Below are 23,096 nucleotides of genomic sequence, written 5' to 3' on the forward strand. Positions count from 1 at the left end.
ATGTACTGTTGAGAGTTATAATAGTAGAATACACAAGGTGCAATTTAGAAATGTGGTTGTGCATCAGTAGTTTTCCTCTTATGACAGTCACCCTGATCTACATTTTGTAGATATTATTAGCTGGATCTATGTTGGAAGTTACTGTGCTAGGCTAATTGGTTGGCAACATGGCAGAATGAATTAGATAAGTTCTTACATCAGTCATTCAGAACAGCTTGGCATCAAACTGGCATTCTGGAGTCCCCAGGGTGCACCAGCCCTGCTGATTGAGGTGACAGTGGGTGATTGGCTGAACTTGAGTTCAGTGGGGTTTGGGTGTAATTGAGTTGAATACTAACTTCCAAAGGCATTTTCCCAGGTGCTACTGGACTGAGAAGATTTCAAAGAAAACGAAACAACGGCACCATTAGTCTTACTAGCCAAGGTGGTTTGTTTTATTTGATGATCTGATTATCTTGTGCGTTACACATCAAACGAGTGTAGTAGCCAGTTTATTAAAGCAGCGGCGGTATCTGCCAGCTTGTACAATCTCAATACAGCACAGCGTGTACACTTTAAACATTATAAAGCATCCTATGGGCACAAATACAAAGAGAACAAAGCACAATTTATGGTGTAGAAAGCTATGTGAAAATGCACATAACACAATTGGCAGCAATTAGTATGAAATGAATACCTTCAAATGTAGAAAATAAGCAAACAGTCATACTGCATATACTGTAAATTTACCGTACAGATGATATAATTCATGTATACTTCTCAGACACAAACACATCGATACAAACATAGGGCTCTATTCAAACCGCATCGTGGAAGTTCAACTTTACGGCGTGATTGAAATTTAAAGGCAACGGTCTCGCTTTAGCGACGACTGCATTCACGGTAAACGTTGCATACTGCATGTCAGCTCAATCAGAAATGACCTTCACATTTCGATCGCAGAATCAGTAACTCTTCAGCCATACAGAGTGAATAGAGAACATCTCTCAGACACACAGACATCCTGCCACATATACAGTACAGATTGAAATACAGAGTTTTAGAAATCTTTTGAGGAAACACTACAGCTGTAAGCTTAAAGCACTTTGCTTTGTCATTATCAATATTGATTCATTGGCAGTCACGATCGTCTATGTTATTTACAAAATACTGTCGATGCAAAATCACAGCCTCGCAGACACTGTTCAGTAAGGAATTTTTGTTTAGAAGTAAACGTTTTAGTAATCTTATACTGATCATAGGCAGTTCACTGCAAGGGTCCCTGTGAATAATCTCACATGTAATCCAACCAAATAGCCTGATCCCTAAAGTACATTTGTTCACTTCTGCGATCTAAAACGACACATTACATAATCTGAATCTACTCTTCCCTCGCTAGTCCTAATACGTACATGATACATTCACTTCAGTGAGCTCTTTTAGTAGAATCTATAATAATATATGATTGTCTTATTACCAATTGATTGTGAAAAGCAAAGTGCATTGTAAGTTTAGGAATGTTTGTCCACAATAAGCAGAAGGCTGTTATATCTGTGACTCTCATAAGCGCTATGTTTTGGTTCTGTTATGGTCCTAAATGACTCTACCTGTACATTCACAGCTGTATGTAGAAGCATTAGTGTGACTGTTCCCAACCAGTGATGGTCTCACACATAGGACTCTTCAGCAAAGAGCAGTTGGTCAAAGTCAGGCTCCAGCATGGGATCACTACACCTCCTGAGCCGCTGCCCCTGAATCAGGGCTAGCGCCACCTGCTGACCACTATGGGGATTGCTGCGCGTGTGAGACGAGAAATAGTCCCTCACAGCCTTGGTGGCAGAGGGTGACAGGCAAAACTTCAGAGCCCCGCTTTGGTCCGTGTCAGACACCTTCAACCCCAGGTCTTGGGACCCGTCCACTGACTTTGACCTCTGACCCAGTTTGGCCTCTCTGTGAAGCCTCTCCGGATGTGAGGCCTTATCCAGAACCAGGGCTTCACCTAGATGTGCTGCCCCAGGCTCGGAGTTCCGGCGCTGGGAACACCTGCCCCCGGAGAGACCCTCCATGCCTGGGGCTAGGGAGTGGGACTTCTGCCTGGCTAGGGACAAGCTGGGTCCACCCTGCCCAAAGAACACATGTTGGGGAGGAGTACGGCTGCCCTGGTTTGTGACGTCATATCCTGTGTTGCTTGCTGCGCAGGCCCGGCTGTGTATCTCTCTCAGCTCTTTGACAGTGAGGGGTCTGTCTGTTGGTTGGTAGCAGGGAGAGCGGCAGGAGTGGAAATGCTCCTGGGACCTCTGGCGCGATGGTGGGCTCACCGAGCATTGACTGGGTCTTCGGTCCTTGGTCATCCTGCCGCAATCCTGCACCCCTCCTGCCTTTGGGGGGCATCTGGCCAGGCTGGACTTGGGGGGGTCCTCATACGACTGTTTCAGCCCTCCTTTATCCTGACATGACTTGCTAGTGGGGAGAGTCTTGTTAGTGGAACCCACCTATAGAGAGAGAGAAAGATAAATGATGAGTCTGTGTGAGAGAGAGAGAAATTCCATGAATGAACAGTACTAATAAACAACAACCACATGTAATGGAACTCACCACTCCCCCCTCATCCTCCTGCTGTGACAGCGACAGTCTGCGGCCTCTCTTCAACCAGGTGTTGGGATGGAGCCCCCTGCAGCCCTTCAGCATACCCCAGGAAGGGATCTCCTTCGGCGGGGAGATATTGGGACTGAGCTCCTGGCCTGGAGCCGGGGTGGGGATGGGTAGACTATGGGTGGAAGTAGAGGAAGATATGGGGGTTAGAGGGACAGGAGGACCAGGAGGGACAGGAGGGACAGGAGGGGCAGGAGGACCAGGAGGGGCAGGGGAGGGAGTCAATCTTGCGGCGCTGGTCACCGCCCTGGGTTGCCAGAATGCAGCGGACTGGATGCTGGAGTGGGAGAGGAGGCTGTCCAGGGAGTCCACTGAGGAGCGTGTGGGGGTGGGGGAGGTGGGTGGCGAAGAGAGACTGGAGTAGCTCGCGTCCCGGCGTCGCGTGTGTGCACCTTGTGACACCGAACCCTCACACACACCCTTACTGCCATTCCACTCCCCTGTGTGTGTGGGTCCGTGTGTCTGTCCATCCTTCGGTAAGCTGTGAAACATCTCCCCAACTCCAGCCAGGTCATCGATGCTGCCCAGCCTGTCTGCGTTCCCTGCCAGTCGCGCCATGAAGCTGGCCACAGAGTACCCTATGGCCGGCTCTGAGCACCTCCTCCCCCCCCTCCGAGGAGCTGGAGGGCTGGGACAGGAGGAGGGGGGCGCAGCTGGGCTGAGTTTCCTGGTCCTGCCTCGGGCTGGGGTTGAGGGCTGGAGGAGGTTGCCAGATCCAGGTTGTGTGATTGTATCACGGTGGTTGTGGTTGCCAGATTGGGGGTCTGTGGTGTCGGGGTCTGTGTCCAGGTCGGGCTGCTCCAGGTCGCAGTCACTCAGGGTGAGGACCGAGTCCAGGCTGCCCTGCAGGGGCTTGGCTCTCCAGCGCCGCCGTGAGGTGTGGAGGCATGGAGACTCACTGCTGTCATCATTCAGCATGTTCTCCAGGCTGTCATAAGACGAGTCGGTCAGGTGGAAGGAAGACACGTCTGTGGAGAGAATGAGAAAGAGAGAGATAGAGGTGGACAGAGAGAAAGAGGAGAAAATTAGATGGTGTATGCTTTTGAGCAGGGGAATCTTTGCATAAACAGAGATGTTAGTGTGTGTGTGTGTGTGTGTGATACCCGATTCGGCACGTTTCCGGGGTAGACCTCCAAACACAGAGGTGACATCCTGTCCCAGGACCTCCTGGCAGTGTTCTATAATATACCTCACCAGGTCACACACCTAGGGACAGGACAGGGGACAGGTCTTTAACCTGGAGGAACTACTACAGATACTGAGCTCAATGTATCTTTTTATTAGGCCTTGAGTTAAACAAATAACTAGCATTTAAGACACATTGTGTTTTTCTCATGAGAAATCAGTCTCCAAGATAGAGAAGTGAGTCTATTCATAGGAAAAGGGGCTTCACAGCTTTCTAACTGTATGAAACAGGAAAGCAGGAGTGACGTGAGTGATGAGAATTTACCAGATAACCTTCTCAGAGAAAGAACAATCTATTCTGAGTGGGTTGGACATTCTGTTGATATGGTGATGAACTGACACAAATGCAGCACCAAAATGGCTCTGATGGTTACATTGATGTTGCTCTGTCTGTATTTTCAGTCTTAGCACGCGAGATAAGCTTCTAGGGGCTATTGAACTGGCTATGGAACACATGAACTTACTTCTAACCTAAGACTTTGTTGCATAATACATTTTTGCAATGTTAGCAGAGCCGTCAGACAAATCTGTTAGCCATGGAATTAGACTTTTGAAGAAAAAACAACACCCATTGTGAGGGCAGGGGTAGAGTGTGTGTGTGTGTGTGCATCACAAGACGAGTGTGAGAACAGTGCTGACCCTGCAGGCTGAAGGAAATGTGTTGCATATTTCCTAGCGAGCCCGTTATGTTTCCAGCTACCGTCTCATTACTGTTGAGTTCCCAGCTACATGTTAACTGTTACTCTACTGTGGTTTTCCAGTGTTTGAGTGACCATTCACTAGGTTACAGGATAAAGGCTTAAGTGGAGCCTAGCCTAGATAAAGGTTAGGGGTCAAGGGAAAGTGCTTATGTGCATTACCCCTCCAGTTGTCCCCTCACCTTCTTGGCGCCCTCCCCCTCCACCTCGGGGCTGCTGGGGCCCGGAGCCCAGAGCATGCTGGGAGCAATGCACACAGACAGGTTAAAGGCGTTCATCTGGTTGTCATGGGCGTTTTCCTGGATACCGTGCAGCACGGCAACCACGTGGCGTAGCAACAGGGCGTTCATATTGGGCAGTAGACCAATCAGCCTGCAGAGAAGGAGGGTCACTGATGGGTCAAAGGTTAATATTGGTTATCAAAATGTGTATTATTTACAGTATGAACAGGGTCTTGAGTTTTCCCTGACAGGAAAAACTCCAGACCGGTTTGTTTATTTGGATCCCTATTAGCTTTTGTAGAAGCAGCAGCTAATCTTCCTGGGACTACAAAAAACACAACACATGACTAGTAACAAAACACTGATAGACAACGACAGTCACACAAATTTAAAATACAACACAAATACAAATAATACAACTTGATTTGATTTGTGTAGGCACAAGCTGCCCCTAATGAGTGATACGTGGTCAGATGTTTCTCATTAGCCTGATGGTTTGATTAGGATTCAACTCAAGTAACGTGGTAATCTGATCCTAGATCTGTCTTAAAGGGCTACCTCTACCTCCATCTGAACATGGACTCTGCTTTCCGGCACAGAAATGAATGATAACATAACAGTTCACACACACTCTCTTTCTCTCTCTCACTCACGCGGCTCCCTTGTGACTGGGTGGAACGAATCGATAACAAATAGTTGAATGCCCAGGAGGAATATTCAGTTTGCCCGATATGTTCCTACTTTACAGTGGCCTACAGTCGTGCTGACGCTGTCCAGTTCTTCTCCTCAGTTCCCTAACCCTGGGCTCTGCCTGTTTAGAGAAGCTAGCTGAAAAGCTTTGTGAACAATTGAGATAAAACTCTCTGTGATTAGAACACTGAGCTGAGGGAAGCAGTGGATCCTGGCACTCTTAAATCCCTATAGAGGAGTTTCCCTTTCAGAACTAAGTCACCTGGTTCATTACTCAGCCTATTACTGGGCGAGTAGGCTACTGCTGATACAGGTGAGGATGGAAAGTGTCCGTTTACCTCATTATATCCTGTGCCTTCTCCTCCGCCTCCTCCGATTCTGCTTCCTCCATCACATCCATCCACTGTTCATAGAGGTTTGAACACAGCAGACTGCCTGGAATGTTCCGCAGGAAGTCCTGAATGTCGATACAGAGACCAGAGTCACTAGACTGACACAATTTATAGTGGAAAAAATATACAACAGTAAAATGTCATTGAAGTTCATTTTGAGGTGAAGTTTTAGGTGGACACCTTCATTTGTTATAGACTTTCAGATGTAACTGTTAATGTCTTCAGACTCATTCAGTGGATTCCTACCAGATGAACAGATTATGAGCTACAGATTAAATTTGACAACCTTATCTCTATTTAGCTATTGTTTTTGGCACAGCCTGTGCTGCATTGCTACGGGCTCGGATGTGTCACCCATAGAGATACGAGTCGATAATTGGATTGACGACAACACACCACAAGGGCACAGGTGTAATGTAACACTTGGCAAGCAAGGACAATGTCCTTCCCTGACATTAGTCATTCACAAGGCTTAAAGGTCGACTTTGGGCACGAAAAACGGTCCAACTCCGCCTCTTTCTCAATTTTCAAACAGAAAATGGAGTGTGCCTTTGGAGGTTCATCGACGTGTCATTCTGGTCATGCTCGCCGCGACTGACGTAGCTAGTTCGTTAGCTAAATGTAGCCGCTGTAGCTAGCCAGCAGCTACCCATGTATGTGTTGATGTCATTTCACAGGACGGAAGCTCTAGAGATCGGTAAGAAATTGCACTTCTGCAGCCATTTTAAAGCATTAAATGACCTGGTATGATGGTGCATTGATCAGTTATATAGTTTAAGGCAGTTATTTTTTTATTTTTTTTGCCCAACCTCAACACTACAGCATCAATGTGACAGCCGCATGTTTCTTTACAGCTTCATCTGCCATGCTCCAACAAGGTGACCAGATTTACCAAGCACAAAAAGGTTAAACCTGTTTTTCCTCAGGTGATGAAAGTACATTTGGTTTCACTTCACTTGAACCCTCCGTCTGCCATAAGGCCTACATAACACATCATTGGTATAATTGATGTAATTCTGCCGCCACAGACTTCAGAGTTGTCTAGCGTGTTTTAGAGAATGTACCTTAAACACAGCAGCGATGATGAAGACGTGCTCCCGTGTCAGCGGGACATCCTGAGCCCCAGAGTCCAGTCTGTCTCTGAGTTCACGACACGCCCTCGCCCCCGCTGACCGTCGGAATATCCCTCGCGTGAACGGACCCTCGTTGTACAGAAACATCAGCATGTCCTAGAGAGAGAGAGAGAGAGAGACAGAGAGAGACAGAGGTTGCAGATGAGATTGATACATTTTCAACTGACTTCCTCAAATCACTGTGATGATGTCACTACGACATCATCGCCTCACTCACCATGACGGGCTTGGGCAGGGAGTTGTCCCAACAGATGGTGCTCAGCGATTGGCCGAACAGGTAGCCGGGGGCAGGAGAGGAGAGGTTTGTAGAGGAACTGTGGAGGTTAGGATTGGAGCCTTTCCAGAAAGCCCAGTTGATGAGAGAACGCTTTCGCTTGAAGGGCTTCTGAGCTGGGTCTACTGGAGAGAGATGTCAGGTCAGACAGGTTGTGGTCACAACAGAGAGATCAAATCATTTGCAGTGCAACACAGAGAGAGGAGAGAAAGGGAAGCAATAAAATAACAAGAGAAAGCGTGACAGCAAAAACAAGCCAATCCTGGACAATCAGTAACAGACCAGTAATAGACCATTAATAAATCTTTTATAGACTAGTATTAGTACATTAAGCGCCTCCTCAGTCCTCACCAATCACAGACGCTGTTGTTGTTGAGCTGCATCGGGTCTTTAGGATGAACTGGCACTGTTTGTCCACCTGTACCTGGTTGCGGTGCATCGCCCTCTGTCTGTCTGGAGGTGGAACTGTGTCCCTGCGGCCCGGCTGGGCCAGGGGCTCCCGCATATGACTCATCTGGATACTGAAAGGGAACTCATGACCTGGGAGAGGGTTAGGGCGTAAAGGTCAGAGGTCAGGGGTTCCAGTAGGATTTAGTTCCAGGCTAGTTCCAGGCAAGACCCTAGTTAGAATCTCACCAATGAGAGGGTAAGGGGCGTTGTCCCTCTTGGAGCTTACCCACAGCTGGTAGTCCTTCACACAGCTCTATGGAACACAGACAAAGATATTCTAAGATCCAAGATAAACAAAAACACTCGAAAAACTACATTAGTCAAGATTACAACAACACAAGACACAAAAAAACAGTATTGCACGATTCTATACACACCGTGACACCAAACTGTTGCAGAGCGAGTCGGACAACCTCATTGGTTGAATCAGAGTTACTGACACCCAAGGTCTTACTGACGGCCTGAGCACAACTCCCGATGCCTTTCCCAAACACCTTCAGCGGAATGGTTTTAGGATCATCCTTTTCCTTCTCCTCTTTTATTCGACTGGAAAAACAGGAAAGTTAGGATCCAGCCCACAGGGAGAACACATACTGGACACACATCAACATACGTTTGCAGTAGAAGAAACCATGGTAGCTTATCTGTTGCTCACCTTTTGAGCGGGTAGAGCCATCTCTCCTTCTGTACCTCAGAGCTAGTAAAGATAAACCATGATGGCTTATCTGTTGCTCACCTTTTGAGCATGGAGAGCCATCTCTCCTTCTGGACCTCAGAGCTGGTAAAGATAAACCATGATGGCTTATCTGTTGCTCACCTTTTGAGCGGGTAGAGCCATCTCTCCTTCTGGACCTCAGAGCTGGTAAAGATAAACCATGATGGCTTATCTGTTGCTCACCTTTTGAGCGGGTAGAGCCATCTCTCCTTCTGGACCTCAGAGCTGGTAAAGATAAACCATGATGGCTTATCTGTTGCTCACCTTTTGAGCGGGTAGAGCCATCTCTCCTTCTGGACCTCAGAGCTGGTAAAGATAAACCATGATGGCTTATCTGTTGCTCACCTTTTGAGCGGGTAGAGCCATCTCTCCTTCTGGACCTCAGAGCTGGTAAAGATAAACCATAAACGTCAGAAGAGCAGCACGTGCAACCTAAACACTTTCTACAGCAACTTATAGAACCACCTGTAAAAATGTCCCAGGTTGAAATATATACAACCTATAAAAGGTCATAATGTATATCGGAGGAGTCTGATGGGAGGAGCTACAGGAGGACAGACTCATTGTGATGGCTGGAATGGAATAAATGGAACGATATCAAACACTTCAAGCATATGGAAACCACATGCTTGACTCAGTTCCATTAATTCCATTCCAGCCATCACAATGAGCCCATCCAATAGCTCCTCCCACCAGCCTCCCCTGCTGTGTATATATAAGCAATGCTTCACTGCTCAAAAATATGCCGTGCAGAGTGCAGACCCAGAATGTCTGTTGTGTACCTGAAGGTGACCACACAGTTGCAGGTGGGCCAGCCCATGACGAAGCTCCTCTCTGGGTTGGTGCTGCCCTCACATACGTCCTCCATACACTGGGCTGTCCACATCTCACCCACACACACCTGGGCCTTCACCTTGAAGTGTGTGGGAGACCTGAGGATGACAAACAACAGATGTCAGAGACACACTCACTTTCATGTTCATTCACTGCCCTTCTGTCATCCTCCCCCCTCTATCTCCCACCTTCCTCCTCCCTCTCTTGCTCTTACTTGGACTTGGCGATGATGAGGATGTCGGTGAAGAGGAAGAGGTCTCTGTCCTGCGTCTGCAGCCCTGTCTTCAGTGTGACGTGGCCGTGCAGGAGGAACGCCCTATCAGGACACAGGAACGACTGGACCAATGGGCACGTCTCTGGACAGACAGGAACCAGGAAGCTCTCTCTGGGGAGAAAATATCAGGTATACATCCAATCTAAACACAGTTCCAGAATAAATATATTCTTTCCTGACCAAATTATACAACCGAAACAATCTTAACAAAAGGTAAAAAATGTATGCACGAACTTCAGTTCAGGGAATCAACATTATGGGGTATGTGGTTGTGTTTGAAGTGTTGAATTAAATGGAATGTGACCCTGCTGTGAAAGGGGTCAGTTAGGCTAGTAGTCACCAGGGCAGATGAACACACCTCCAGTATCTCTTTAATATGGTTATTCACTGCCCTGGACAGAGGGTCAAAGCCAGGGATATTAATAGATCCCAGATCCTGATTGGGATGGATTAGCTATCTGAGAGGATTAGCGATGCCTGAGAGGAGAACCACTCTAGTACTACGTGTGTGTGTGTGTGTGTGTGTGTGTGTGTGTGTGTGTGTGTGTGTGTGTGTGTGTGTGTGTGTGTGTGTGTGTGTGTGTGTGTGTGTGTGTGTGTGTGTGTGTGTGTGTGTGTATATAACAACAACTGGAGATCAATGTGAACCATTCATTTCCCAACTGCCTTGACATATAGCATGTGAACAGACACACAAACTGATGGAAAAACTCTGTTCCTCTCGTAGTAATGAAGTCGTTCCGCTCCTTCCTGTTAAGCGTCTGTAATGTGGTGCAGATTATGAGATCACCCCTCCGAGTATTTGGAAGACGTAGGCGCAACTCTCACTCAATTAAAACTTGGCTCCTTCCACTCCTCTCAAACACAGCTCAGAGTCCCAGGGGTCGTCTAAGCAGTAATGACCCTGACACACATCCAGGCTGGGAGGGGGATGTCTGCTCTGTGTCCCTGTTTGGGTCAGTCCCTTCAGACAGCTAACTCAGACTGATAATACACTCTTAGAAAAAAGGCTGCTATCTAAAACCTAAAAGGGTTCTTCAGCTGTCCCCATAGGATAACCCTTTGACGAACCCTTTTGTGTTCCAGGTAGAACCAAAAAGGGTTCTTCTATGGAACCAAAAAGGGTTCTTCTATGGGGAGAGCCTAACAACCCTTTATTCCCTAAGAGTGCACTGCTGTCTCCTTCTGTTTGACCAGGGTACGCATGTACATACACTCACTCGCACGCACAAACTGTCTCCTCATGTTCAGCCAGTGTGACCCTTGACCTCTCTGGTCTATGATCATCACAACCCATGGCCACTTCCCTAGCCAAGAGAGAACCTTAGAAATAGAATGGAAACTGTTGACTTAGAGCTCTACCTTGAGAGCTTAATCCTAACTGGAAAACCCACTTAACTCAAGCTCCGAGTGTGATATTGATGGAAAAGTTGAGTTGTGTAATTTTTGTTGAGCTAGGATTTGACCTTTACGCCTAGTTTATGTGAAATGTCCCTGGTCCCCCAACGTACCTGGAGAAAGTTCTGGATCTGGTCAGGGCTTTGTTGATGACCAGAGAGGGAGCGGACTGTCGACGATGGCTCAGAGACTTCATCCTCTGTAGAGGAGAGAGAGAGGGGTACAATAGGGGTGGAGATGGGGGGAAACAGAGAGAGGGTACAATAGGGGAGGAGATGGAGGGAAACAGAGAGAGGGGTACGATAGGGGTGGAGATGGAGGGGTACGATAGGGGTGGAGATGGAGGGAAACCGAGAGAGGGGTACGATAGGGGAGGAGATGGAGGGAAACAGAGAGAGGGTACGATAGGGGAGGAGATGGAGGGAAACAGAGAGAGGGGTACGATAGGGGTGGAGATGGAGGGGTACGATAGGGGTGGAGATGGAGGGAAACCGAGAGAGGGGTATGATATAGTGGTGGAGATGGAGGGAAACAGAGAGAGGGGTACGATATAGTGGTGGAGATGGAGGGAAACAGAGAGAGGGGTACGATATAGTGGTGGAGATGGAGGGAAACAGAGAGAGGGGTACGATATAGTGGTGGAGATGGAGGGAAACATAGAGAGGGGTACGATATAGTGGTGGAGATGGAGGGAAACAGAGAGAGGGGTACGATATAGTGGTGGAGATGGAGGGAAACAGAGAGAGGGGTACGATATAGTGGTGGAGATGGAGGGAAACAGAGAGAGGGGTACGATATAGTGGTGGAGATGGAGGGAAACAGAGAGAGGGGTACAATATAGTGGTGGAGATGGAGGGAAACAGAGAGAGGGGTACGATATAGTGGTGGAGATGGAGGGAAACAGAGAGAGGGGTACGATAGGGGTGGAGATGGAGGGAAACCGAGAGAGGGGTACGATATAGTGGTGGAGATGGAGGGAAACAGAGAGAGGGGTACGATATAGTGGTGTAGATGGAGGGAAACAGAGAGAGGGGTACGATAGGGGTGGAGATGGAGGGAAACCGAGAGAGGGGTACGATATAGTGGTGGAGATGGAGGGAAACAGAGAGAGGGGTACGATATAGTGGTGGAGATGGAGGGAAACAGAGAGAGGGGTACGATATAGTGGTGGAGATGGAGGGAAACAGAGAGAGGGGTATGATAGGGGTGGAGATTTATTTTTATTTTTCCCCCCACCAGGTAGGCTAGTTGAGAACAAGTTCTCATTTACAACTGCGACCTGGCAAAGATAAAGCACAGCAGTTCAACACATACAATAACAGAGTTGCACATGGAATGAACAAACATACAGTCAATAATACAATAGAGAAAGTCTATATACAGTATGTGCAAATGAGGTAGGATAAGGGGGGGTGGGGCAATAAATAGGACATAGTGGCGAAATTTTTACAGTATGACAAATTAAACACTGGGGTGATAGATGTGCAGAAGATGGGTGTGCAGTTAGTGGTACTGGGGTGCAAAGGAGCAAGATAAATAAAATAAATAACAATATGGTGATGAGGTAGTTGGATGGGCTATTTACAGATTGGCTATGTACAGTTGCAGTGATCTGTGAGCTGCTCTGACAGCTGGTGCTTAAAGCTAGTGAGGGAGATATGAGTCTCCAGCTTAAGTGATTTTTGAAGTTCGTTCCTGTCATTGGCAGCAGAGAACTGGAAGGCGGCCGAAGGAGGAATTGGCTTTGGGGATGACCCGTGAAATATACCTGCTGGAGCGCGTGCTGAGGGTGGGTGCTGCTATGGTGACCAGTGAGCTGAGATAAGGCGGGGCTTTACCTAGCAAAGAATTATAGATGATCTGGAGACGGTGGGTTAGGCGACGGTGGGTTTGGCGACGGATATGACGCAAGGGCCAGCAAACGAGAGCATACAGGTCGCAGTGGTGGGTAGTATATGGGGATTTGGTGACAGAACGGATGGCACTGTGATAGATTGCATCCAATTTGCTGAGTAGAGTGTTGGAGGCTATTTTGTAAATGACATTCCCGAAGTCAAGGATCGGTAGGATAGTCAGTTTTACGAGGCTATGTTGGGCAGCATGAGTGAAGGATGCTTTGTTGCGAAATAGGAAGCCGATTCTAGATTTAATTTTGGATTAGAGATACTTAATGTGAGTCTGGAAGGAGAGTTTACAGTCTAACCAGACTGTATTTGTAGTTGTCCACATATTCTAAGTCAGAACCGTCCAGAGTAGTGATACTGGACGGGTGGGTAGGTGTGGGCAGTGAATGGTTGAAGAGCATGCATTTAGTTTTGCTTGCATTTAATAGCAGTTGGAGGCATCCCCATAGAGACTGCCAGAGGTCCGAACCACAGGCCCTCCGATTTGACACACTGAACTCTGTCAGAGAAGTAGTTGGTGAACCAGGCGAAGCAGTCATTTGAGAAACCAAGGCTGATGAGTCTTCCGATAAGAATGTGGTGATTGACAGAGTCGAAAGCCTTGGCCAGGTCGATGAATAAAGCTGCACAGTATTGTCTTTTATCGATGGCGGTTATGATGTCGTTTAGGACCTTGAGCGTGGCTGAGTTGCACCCATGACCAGCTATGAAACCAGATTGCATAGCGGAGAAGGTACGATGGGATTTGAAATGGTCGGTGAACTGTTTGTTAACTTGGCTTTCGAAGACTTTAGAAAGACAGGGTAGGATAGATATAGGTCTGTAGAAGTTTGGGTCTAGAGTGTCTCCCCCTTTGAAGAGGGGGATGACCGCGGCAGCTTTCCAATCTTTGGGGATCTCAGACGATACGAAAGAGAGGTTGAACAAGCTAGTAATAGAGGTTGCAACAATTTTGGTGGATAATTTTAGGAAGAGAGGGTCCGGTTTGTCTAGCCCTGCTGATTTGTAGGGGTTCAGATTTTGCAACTGATGGAGGGATGGAGGGAAACAGAGAGAGGGATATGATAGGGGTGGAGATGGAGGGAAACACAGAGAGAGAGAGAGAGAGAGAGAGAGAGAGAGAGAGAGAGAGGTACGGACACGCCAGACACAGCAGAGACTCTGATCCAACAGCCCAAATATGTCTTCAACTCTGACTAATGTTCTCTAATGGGTTTTACCTTATTTACAGTACACAGCAGCAGCTGGCTGGCTGGACAGACACATACAGCATATCCTGATAAAATAACGGTTAAAAAGCGTACTGTGGTGCAGCCACAACATTGCACAAGTCTGCGGTAAAGAGATAACGTTTACACAAGATGTGTGCGATAACTCATCATCGACTTTGGTGCCAGCAGTCACCGCTAGCATGGCCTCCAAGCAGACAGTTTGAGGGAAGTGAATTTAACAATGGAGGTTTTAATTATATAACAGGGCTGAGGTGTCCCGTCTGACAGGAGAGGACTGGGGTTCTTTCTCAGTGAGGGATGTCTCCTGTAATGTACTGTAGGTGTAGACTGTAGGGAGCTCTGGAGAGACTTTCCTTTTGAGGGACAATAAATGTCATTCATTAATTGGAATGGGAGTCCAAATTGGATTGGAGGGTGGATGATTTTATTTTAAGTTAAAAAATATAGTGAATATGTAAATAGGAAAATCAGATGTTATCCCTCTCTGAAATCTACAGGTAACCCTGTGTACAACTGTGGGGTCAGTCATACCTCATCTGAGGTCACCAATGTACAGCTGATTAATTGCATTACAACATGTTACCAGCAGGGTTGGGTAGGTTACTTTCTAAATGTAATCCGTTAAAGTTACTAGTTACCTGTCCAAAATTATAATCAGTAACCTAACTTTTGGATTACTCAAACTCAGTAACGCAATCTGATTACATTGTTACTTTTAGATTACTTTCCCCTTAAGAGGCATTAGAAGAAGACAAAAATGTATGTTACCAATTGAAGGACATCTATTGCAGGATACATCAATGTTAAAGTTGACATAACTGGCCATATATGGATGTTACATTTTACTTTATGGGTTGGTTATGTAGGCTTCTTCTAACCCATCGCTTTCTACTACATATAATAATAATAAGATTACATTATATAAATGATATATATTAATGTAAAAATAAGTCCAAAAAATGGATGTAGCAACTACAGATTGCCCCTTTTAAGTCTGTCAAAAGTTTGCAAGTTTGAGGATGTGTCCATTAGGCCTATGGATAAAAAAAAAAAATCAGCATTAATTAGATTGAGCAATAAAAGCCCCACTTTTATTCCATAGGCTTGGATACGCGCTATGCAGCTGTTGCAAGAGCGCATTTTTCCCTGGCTGTCCACTGGTTTCAAAAACAATGATTGATAGGCAGCTTAAACTTCTTGAATTCAACCATTATTGGGTTCAAATACACATTTAGATTTGTGAACAGCCATCCACAACACGTAAGGCGCAAATAGCTAAATGAGAGAGCAGCAATGTGATTCACATCAATGCGCTATGTAGATATCAATAATAAGTGATATCCGTATCGCCGTAGACTACACCACTGCTGTCATCCTTACCTCCAAGCGTTTATTCAAATTGGATCATCTTTGGATGCCAACAGAAGTCGCACCATTGGAAGACATCGATTGGACTGTAGCCTACAAAAGCATATTCCTGCTCTTTTCCCGTGATTCATCAAACACATGTGGTGTGTCATCCTAGTGGTCTCTGATTTATGGTCAGTCTCGCTCAGGTGCAACAAACTTAAATTTGCGCCTTTTTTTCAATGCCGATTTGAGTGTCATTGAGAAAACAGAGAAGAGTCCAAGATTTGTTTTGCAAACATCCTTTCCGAATTTAAAAGAAATCCTCAAAGTAATTATCTACTTTTTCAAAAGTATCTGTAATCTGATTACAATATTTTTGTTGGTAACGTAGCGGATTTACAGTTACCGTTTTTTTGTAATCCCTTACATGTAATCTGTTACTCCCCAACCATGGTTACCAGAGAAGTTGGTTATTAAGTTAATACATGGCACATGGGCAACAATGTAAAGCATTGTCCATTCTATCGCAAAGTAAACAGCTAAATAACATGTTATTCTGGACTGTACAGATAATGATTTGTGTCATGACTTTAGGCATAATCATGTTTCCTCAACTGACCAATTATTTATGTTAAGCCCATCAGGGTTATCTAGCCTGCTGGTCAGCAGCCAAATCTGCTGACCTAAACAGTTAGGACCTATCCTGTGATGACATCAGCTGTCACTACTGGTTATAAGAAAGGCATCTATACTACATTAGTAATGACAGTTATTATGACACAGTAATATACAGGGCATTCGGAAAGTATTCAGAACCCTTGACTTTTTCCACATTATGTTACGTTACAGCCTTATTCTAAAATTGATGAAATTATTTTTTCCCCTCATCTACACACAATACCCCATAATGACAAAGCAAAAACAGGTTTTAGAAATTTTTGTAAAAACAGAAATACCTTATTTACATAAGTATTCAGACCCTTTTATATGAGACTGGAAATTGAGCTCAGATGCATTCTGTTTCCATTGATCATCCTTAAGATGTTTCTACAACTTGATTAGAGTCCAACTGTGGTAAATTAAATTGATTGGACATGATTTGGAAAGGCACACACCTGTCTATATAAGGTCCCACAGTTGACAGAGAATGTCAGAGCAAAAACCAAGCCATGAGGTTGAAGGAATTGTCCGTAGAGCTCAGAGACAGGATTGTGTCGAGGCACAGATCTGGGGAAGGGTACTAAAACATTTCTGCAGCTTTGAAGGTCCCCAAGAACACAGTGGCCTCTATCATTCTTAAATGGAAGAAGTTTGGAACCACCAAGACTCTTCCTAGAGCTGGCCACCCGGCCAAACTGAGCAATCGGGGGAGAAGGGCCTTGGTCAGGGAGGTGACCAAAAACCTGATGGTCACTCTGACAGAGCTCCAGAGCTCCTCTGTGAAGATGGGAGAACCTTCCAGAAGGACAACTACCTCTGCAGCACTCCGCCAATCAGGCCTTTATGGTAGAGTGGCCAGACGGATAACACTCCTCAGTAAAAGGCACATGACAGCCCGCTTGGAGTTTGCCAAACGGTACCTAAAGACTCTCAGACCATGAGAAACAAGATTCTTTGGTCTGATGAAACCAATATTGAACTCTTTGGCCTGAATGCCAAGCGTCACGTCTGGAGGAAACCTGGCACCATCCCTACCTTAAGGGTGGCAGCATCATGCTGTGGGGATGTTTTTTCTGCGGCAGGTACTGGGAGACTAGTCAAGACCGAGGGAAAGATGAACAGAGCAAAGTACAGAGAGATCTTTGATGAAAACCTGCTCCAGAGCACACAGGACCTCAGACTAAGGTGAAGGTTCACCTTCCAACAGGACAACGACCCTAAGCGCACAGCCAAGTCAAAGCAGGGGTGGCTTCGGGACAAGACTCTGAATGTCCTTGAGTGGCCCAGCCAGAGCCCGGACTTGAACCCAATCTCTGGAGAGACCTGAAAATATCTGTGCAGCGACACTCCCCGTCCAACCTGACAGAGCTTAGGAGGATCTGCAGAGACGAATGGGAGAAACTCCCCAAATACAAGTGTGCCAAGCTTGCAGTGTCATACCCAAGAAGACTTGAGGCTGTAATCGCTGCCAAAGGTGCTTCAACAAAGTACTGAGTAAAGGGTCTGAATACTTATGTAAAATGTCATATCTCCAGTTTATATATTTTATACATTTGCAAACATTTATAAAAACATTTTTGGTTTTGTCCTTATGGGGTATTGTGTGTAGATTGATGAGGGGGAAAAACAATTGAATACATTTTAGAATAAGGCTGTAATGTAACAAAATTTAGAAAAAGTCAAGGGGTCTGAATACTTTCTGAATGCACTGTAGATCTTGTGACTGGTCAGATAATAACTATTTCATTCAAAACTATCAATTACTGAAGCAGTCAGGGTATTAATGGCAGGCTTGCTTATAGCTGCTATTTCCACACAAAGCAGAGCAGTGGGTAAAGCCTAAAGCCCACGCAGCCAGACACTATAGTGGTGCCAGAGACTGAAATACCCGGCTACAGAACACCATAGCTTTTGCACAAACACCACAACTACTGATTCAGAAGACTGCGGAGGGGGAATCTATACATTCCAACTGTTGATCATTGGCCTATAATAACCTACAGTTGGCTATATGATAAAGGCCTAAAGTTTCAAACGAAGGTGTCATATTTGATATTTTTATTTTATTTTATTTATTTTACCGTTATTTTACCAGGTAAGTTGACTGAGAACACGTTCTCATTTGCAGCAACGACCTGGGGAATAGTTACAGGGGAGAGGAGGGGGATGAATGAGCCAATTGTAAACTGGGGATTATTAGGTGACCATGATGGTTTGAGGGCCAGATTGGGAATTTAGCCAGGACACCGGGGTTAACACCCCTACTCTTACGATAAGTGCCATGGGATCTTTAATGACCTCAGAGAGTCAGGACACCCGTTTAACGTCCCATCCGAAAGACGGCACCCTACACAGGGCAGTGTCCCCAATCATATATCATAATCATATACTGCATAAGATCTACGGTTTCACAGCATTGAAACGCTTTTGAAATGTCACCAATTCACATATACGCATGGATATGCAACAAGTAGTGCTGTTTTCAGAAAATAACTGAGTTGTATATGCCTAATTCCTGGATCTGTCTATGGATATTCTGATTCGTATTTACAACCGGAGGGGTCGGTTTAACGGCGATTTACTCCCTTCTCCTGCGAACACCGTGATTCCGAACATAGCACCGGCAATCACAGTGTGAGCCCGTGCGCTACGGGACACAGAGCGCGCAACACAACACAATTGCAATAAGCTAATTGACCAAAAAAGTATTTTCACTGTTTTGAAACGCATAACAATCCACACATTAATCGGGAATGTGTGCGTAAAAACACATGATTTGGCCTTTGACGTTAATTTACCCTCTTGTGTTCATGTTGCGTGCTGGTCTTGGACTCGCCGGTGAGTGACGTCCTGCGGATCAGCTCGTTCTGTTGCTGTGGTGACATGGTTTCCATCCAGGTAGTGTTCCGCGGGAAAAGGGGAGCTGCAACCGCGCTCTACTGTCCCAACGCTATCCAAAGACAAAGTAAAGAAAGAAACTCCATAAAAGTCCTTATTCGTTAGAAGCATTCCACCCATGCGTCGCTGTGCATGTGCGAAATAAAGGTAAATTCTCCTGTGGATGCCTTGCAGTCCAACCAAAGTCGTATAAAGTACGCACAGGATCTGCATACGGTATTATGCCCGTCGTTGTTGATAATGAGAGTTCAGTTGTCTGGTGTTGAAAACGAACTGTCTAAGCCATGCACATCTTCACAAGTTATAGGTCCACTATGCACGCACCTCACTCAGGCTCCCCACACACTGAAACAAATTGGCTGGGCCAATTCCTTACACACGAGCCCTGTGTAGTCGGCGCCTCGGTGGCCCCTGGGTCCTACTGCAGACCATGTCTGGTAGAGAAGAGTTAGTTCTTTTTAAGGGAAATATCTGAGGGAAAATGGACCAGGTAACATTTCAATGAGAGTGGGACTATGTTACAAGCTTGATAACAAATATATTATTTGCTTGTTGTATTCCTCCAAGACTAGAGGTGAGCTTTGAAGTTTAGACTTGTTAGTGAAAAACACTATTCTTATTATCATGATCAGCAGGATTTAGACATGAAAGGCATTCATTAACAGGTGGTCACTGTAATAGGCCAGAGGGGACTGTGCCCACTGTCATTATAAGAGTAGGAGATAAGAAATGGGACCCAAAACTTTGTAAAACTTGGAACTCTGTTTCAAAAAAAAAAAGAATGTAATAAGATCCATTTTACTGCCGCATCAGACAGAAGTGGAGCACAAACTGGGCTAAAGTGAGAAGAACCAGGACAGTGTGTGCTCCCCAAACCAATCACAATCATAGCCCCATTTAAAGTGGTTCAGAAACTCAGATGATTAGATGAATGAGGGTGATAATGAAATGCCTTGGGCTGTTGGGCAGACAGAACACAGAGAAAGTACTGCATACCCTCATTATTGTCTCTCTGAAACTTCAACTTTCTCCTTTAATCTTGAGGGCCGGTTTCCTGGAACCTAATTAGTCCTCAATTAAAAATCTGGTTGAAATTTAAAAGAGAAAAAGTAACATTCCTCCTAACTTCTCTTGACATCCCCTTTCAGGCACACACAGACACATTGTTATTTCATTAGATAGAGGATTTGAGTGGCTTTTCGCCTGTGCTCTGTAGGGTTCCATTAGAAAGGAACGTCTGGTCTCCCTGTAGAGACAAAACATGTGGCGAAGAGCCCTCAGAGCCGCCAACTACAATCACTAACACACATTCCTATCTTTCTCTCTCACTCTGCCTATCCCTCTCTCCCTCAACCCCCCCCCCCCCCCCCACTCTTTCTGTCCCTGCCTCTTTCCCTTTCACTTCTGCAAACAACCCTATACTTCCCTGTCCGTCCCTCTACTTCTTTCTGTCTTTGTCTTCCTTCATCTACTCCTCCCTCTATCCATGCTCATCACAGCACAGCATTTCTCCCTCCAGTGGTTGGCCTGACCCTCGTCCCCTCGATTTAATCAGCTTCCCTAATGAGACAATGTTCCAGACAGAAAAAGGCAGAGGAGATGAGTGTGTCTGTTCGCTATGCAAGGTCCTGAGGACATCACCTCTCCTCTTTACCTGCAGCAACTAGCAACACACTGAAACCAATGTAACAGACATGATTAGAATACATCTACAGTTACTCCTATCACTTGATGTTCCTTCCTGCCCTCCGTAGCCTGTATGAGCTGCAGACGTCAGAGGCAGGAGATGTTTATTGCCAATAAATGAGAGACTGATGTGTGAGATAAATATTTATGAAGTGTGTAGATTCCCTCCCTCCAATCCAACAGTAGACAAACTCTCTCTCTTTTTCTCTCACACACATCTGTGTATGGAAAGATTCCTCTGCTGTGTCAGCTCTGTAACGGCAACACATCCTCTGTACAGATAATATACAGAGTGAAGTTTTTGGACTTGGAGACTGGGCCAGAGATGTGAGCTGAATGACTTTGGTTCGAGCTCTGTTCTGGTTCTGGTTTAGAGTGGGTTCATACAGATGTGATCAGATACGATCACATACAGTCTGTCCTTTGGTATCCACTCTGTTTGTCCCGTGGCAGCGATCGTCATCCTGATAGCCATAATCTAGTGGCTCACGTCTCTCTTTATAGCTGCCCAAGAATGGCCTGAAAAAGCTGTGGATACCCTCTATCATAGTCGGAGTACCCTGAATCGACCAATTGACCATTGTTCTACTGACAGTATGCCTCAATTGCCACTGACGCTGAAAGACTGTCAGATAAAACTGGGACATTGGATTGTCATCAAGATCGTGCTTCAATACATCCACAAAGGTTAATTCTCATCAGTACTAAGTCTTTTTATGGCAACTTTTGATTATGTTTGTTGTATGCAACAATTGTGGTACTTTTCTCTGTAGTATTTCAGATAGGCCTACATGTTATTCCTTTGTAATGTGTATCACGTCTGCTAGCCATATTTGTATTTACCCGCCTATTGATAGTATCTATGGTCTATTGTTTTCGCTAGCTATATTTGTATTTACCCTGCTAGTGATCGTATCTAGGGTCTATTGTTTTCTGCTAGCAGGCCTATGTCATCTATTACGGTCTCTGGGCCCTTTGAAAACTAGATGATAGACCTCAGGGAATTTTTATCCTACATATTTCCACTCTGAAAACTAGTAATAAAAGAGTCCTATACCCTCCAGCTCCTCTCTCTGTTTTCTTGACCCATTTCTCTCTGAAATTAATCTGGCATTTCCACCATTGGCACACGAACAATGCCGGTTTACATGAATCTAATTTAAAACAATGTTTCTGGCTTCCTTTCAGTTGGAATTCATTTCTGTTGGCCTTCCTTTCAGAGGCCTTCATTTAGTTTGTACTGGTGGGAGCTTGAGGAGCGATTATCACAGCCTATGATAACAAACACAGACCCAGATCTGCCCTGGAAACACAGGGAACAGAGGAAACTACCAGTTCTGTCAAAAGTCGCCCCTGACAAATGTTAAGCGGCCAGTACTAGTTCAAATTCAGTTCTTATTGATTGATAAATGACTGGAGATTATTAGGAGGCATTGACCAAATAGGGCCAAATCAAACCACCCCACAGCTGGCCGCGGATTAGTTTAGAAGTGGGACCACCCGTTTATTATGTTCAGAAATATTTTTATAATATTTCATGATTCGTCAACTTTGCGGTTGATTCTTTATTGTTTTTGGAAAACGGGCGCCAGCGACACTGTCCCCCTAATCCTACAGGCAAATATTTGGGTAAATGTATACATGCTAGATGTAAATGATCGATTTTTGTGGATCTAGTAATATCTATCCGAATAAATCCCTACAACATTCTTTTGCCACATTTCATTAGAGATGATGAGACAGTCGTCTTGGTGTCCGGTCAGCAGCAGTTCAAGCTTGCCATTATAGTGTAATTTCTGACAGCCACTACCATAGGAGGAATGACCACAACCCAGAAATGTGTTGAGAGCACTGCACAAGTAGAGAGCAGTATGCACAGGCAAAAAGTATCATTATAGGTATCCTGCTATCATCTACCTGATCTTTTACTCCAGTTACTTTAGTTAACGGAGAACCCTTCTCTCACAAAACAACGACCTGCAGAAGAATTGCAAAGGAGTGGAAAGGGGAGGGGTCAGACTTATGACTACTGAGATGTACCCAAACACTCAGTTAAAGCTGGTCCTGATTCTCACAACACTGTACCTCAGGGCCTTCTGGGGTCAGGCTCGGGGATGGGGGAAGGAGACACGTTTGTGGAGGGCGCGGTCAGGTCAGTTGGAATGTTGAGGATCCTCCATGACGCTGGTCTTCCTTAGGAATGTGGCCTGTCAAATATCACACTGACCTACATTTCAACACTCACAGTATTCACAGGAAGCCACTGTCAGTATAAGGTAATAGTTCCCAAAGTCCTTTACAGCCTGACCTTTACCCAACAAAGGTCTTTGTGACCCAATAATTAAAACAAAGGCACCTGTTTACTTTCAGCCATGTCCCAGGAGACACCAGTTAGGAGGTTAAAATTGACACAGGATGGACAAAGCATCTGAGAGTTTAGGAATGCTGTTCCAGGTTAGGGTTGGGGTAAG

General features: G+C 45.5%; 1 protein-coding gene across 3 annotated transcripts; it reads right to left on the reverse strand.

Annotated features, from left to right (window-relative positions):
- Window positions 1-406: 406 nt before the first annotated feature.
- LOC129840518 (rho GTPase-activating protein 20-like) lies at window positions 407-19,272 on the reverse strand. Of its 3 annotated transcripts, none has more exons than XM_055908441.1 (15): window positions 18,840-19,272; window positions 11,009-11,094; window positions 9,438-9,608; window positions 9,172-9,321; window positions 8,330-8,371; window positions 8,052-8,220; window positions 7,861-7,927; window positions 7,576-7,764; window positions 7,168-7,349; window positions 6,882-7,046; window positions 5,764-5,882; window positions 4,697-4,886; window positions 3,735-3,837; window positions 2,575-3,599; window positions 407-2,471 (listed from the first exon to the last, which is right to left on the reverse strand). In XM_055908441.1, exons 1-15 carry the CDS (start codon window positions 18,933-18,935, stop codon window positions 1,647-1,649), a joined length of 3,579 nt encoding a protein of 1,192 aa, XP_055764416.1. In that variant the 5' UTR covers window positions 18,936-19,272; the 3' UTR covers window positions 407-1,646. The 3 variants fall into 3 exon arrangements, with proteins under 3 accessions (XP_055764416.1, XP_055764417.1, XP_055764415.1); XM_055908442.1 differs by lacking the exon at window positions 8,330-8,371 and adding an exon at window positions 8,735-8,776 and having other exon boundaries at window positions 7,168-7,346; XM_055908440.1 differs by lacking the exon at window positions 8,330-8,371 and adding an exon at window positions 8,735-8,776.
- Between the last annotated feature and the right edge of the window lie 3,824 nt (window positions 19,273-23,096).

This window comes from Salvelinus fontinalis, chromosome 41, assembly GCF_029448725.1.
Source record: "Salvelinus fontinalis isolate EN_2023a chromosome 41, ASM2944872v1, whole genome shotgun sequence".
Classification (NCBI taxonomy): domain Eukaryota; kingdom Metazoa; phylum Chordata; class Actinopteri; order Salmoniformes; family Salmonidae; genus Salvelinus; species Salvelinus fontinalis.

Bases quoted from the DNA above. Each gene is read 5' to 3' on its own strand.
- LOC129840518 (XM_055908441.1), bottom strand. From the start codon at position 18,935: ATGGAAACCATGTCACCACAGCAACAGAACGAGCTGATCCGCAGGACG. The intron at 9,322-9,437 runs GTAAGAGCAAGA...TGTCATCCTCAG, and splicing joins CTCATCATCGCCAAGTCCAA to GTCTCCCACACACTTCAAGG. The intron at 5,883-6,881 runs GTACATTCTCTA...ATCGACATTCAG, and splicing joins TCATCGCTGCTGTGTTTAAG to GACTTCCTGCGGAACATTCC.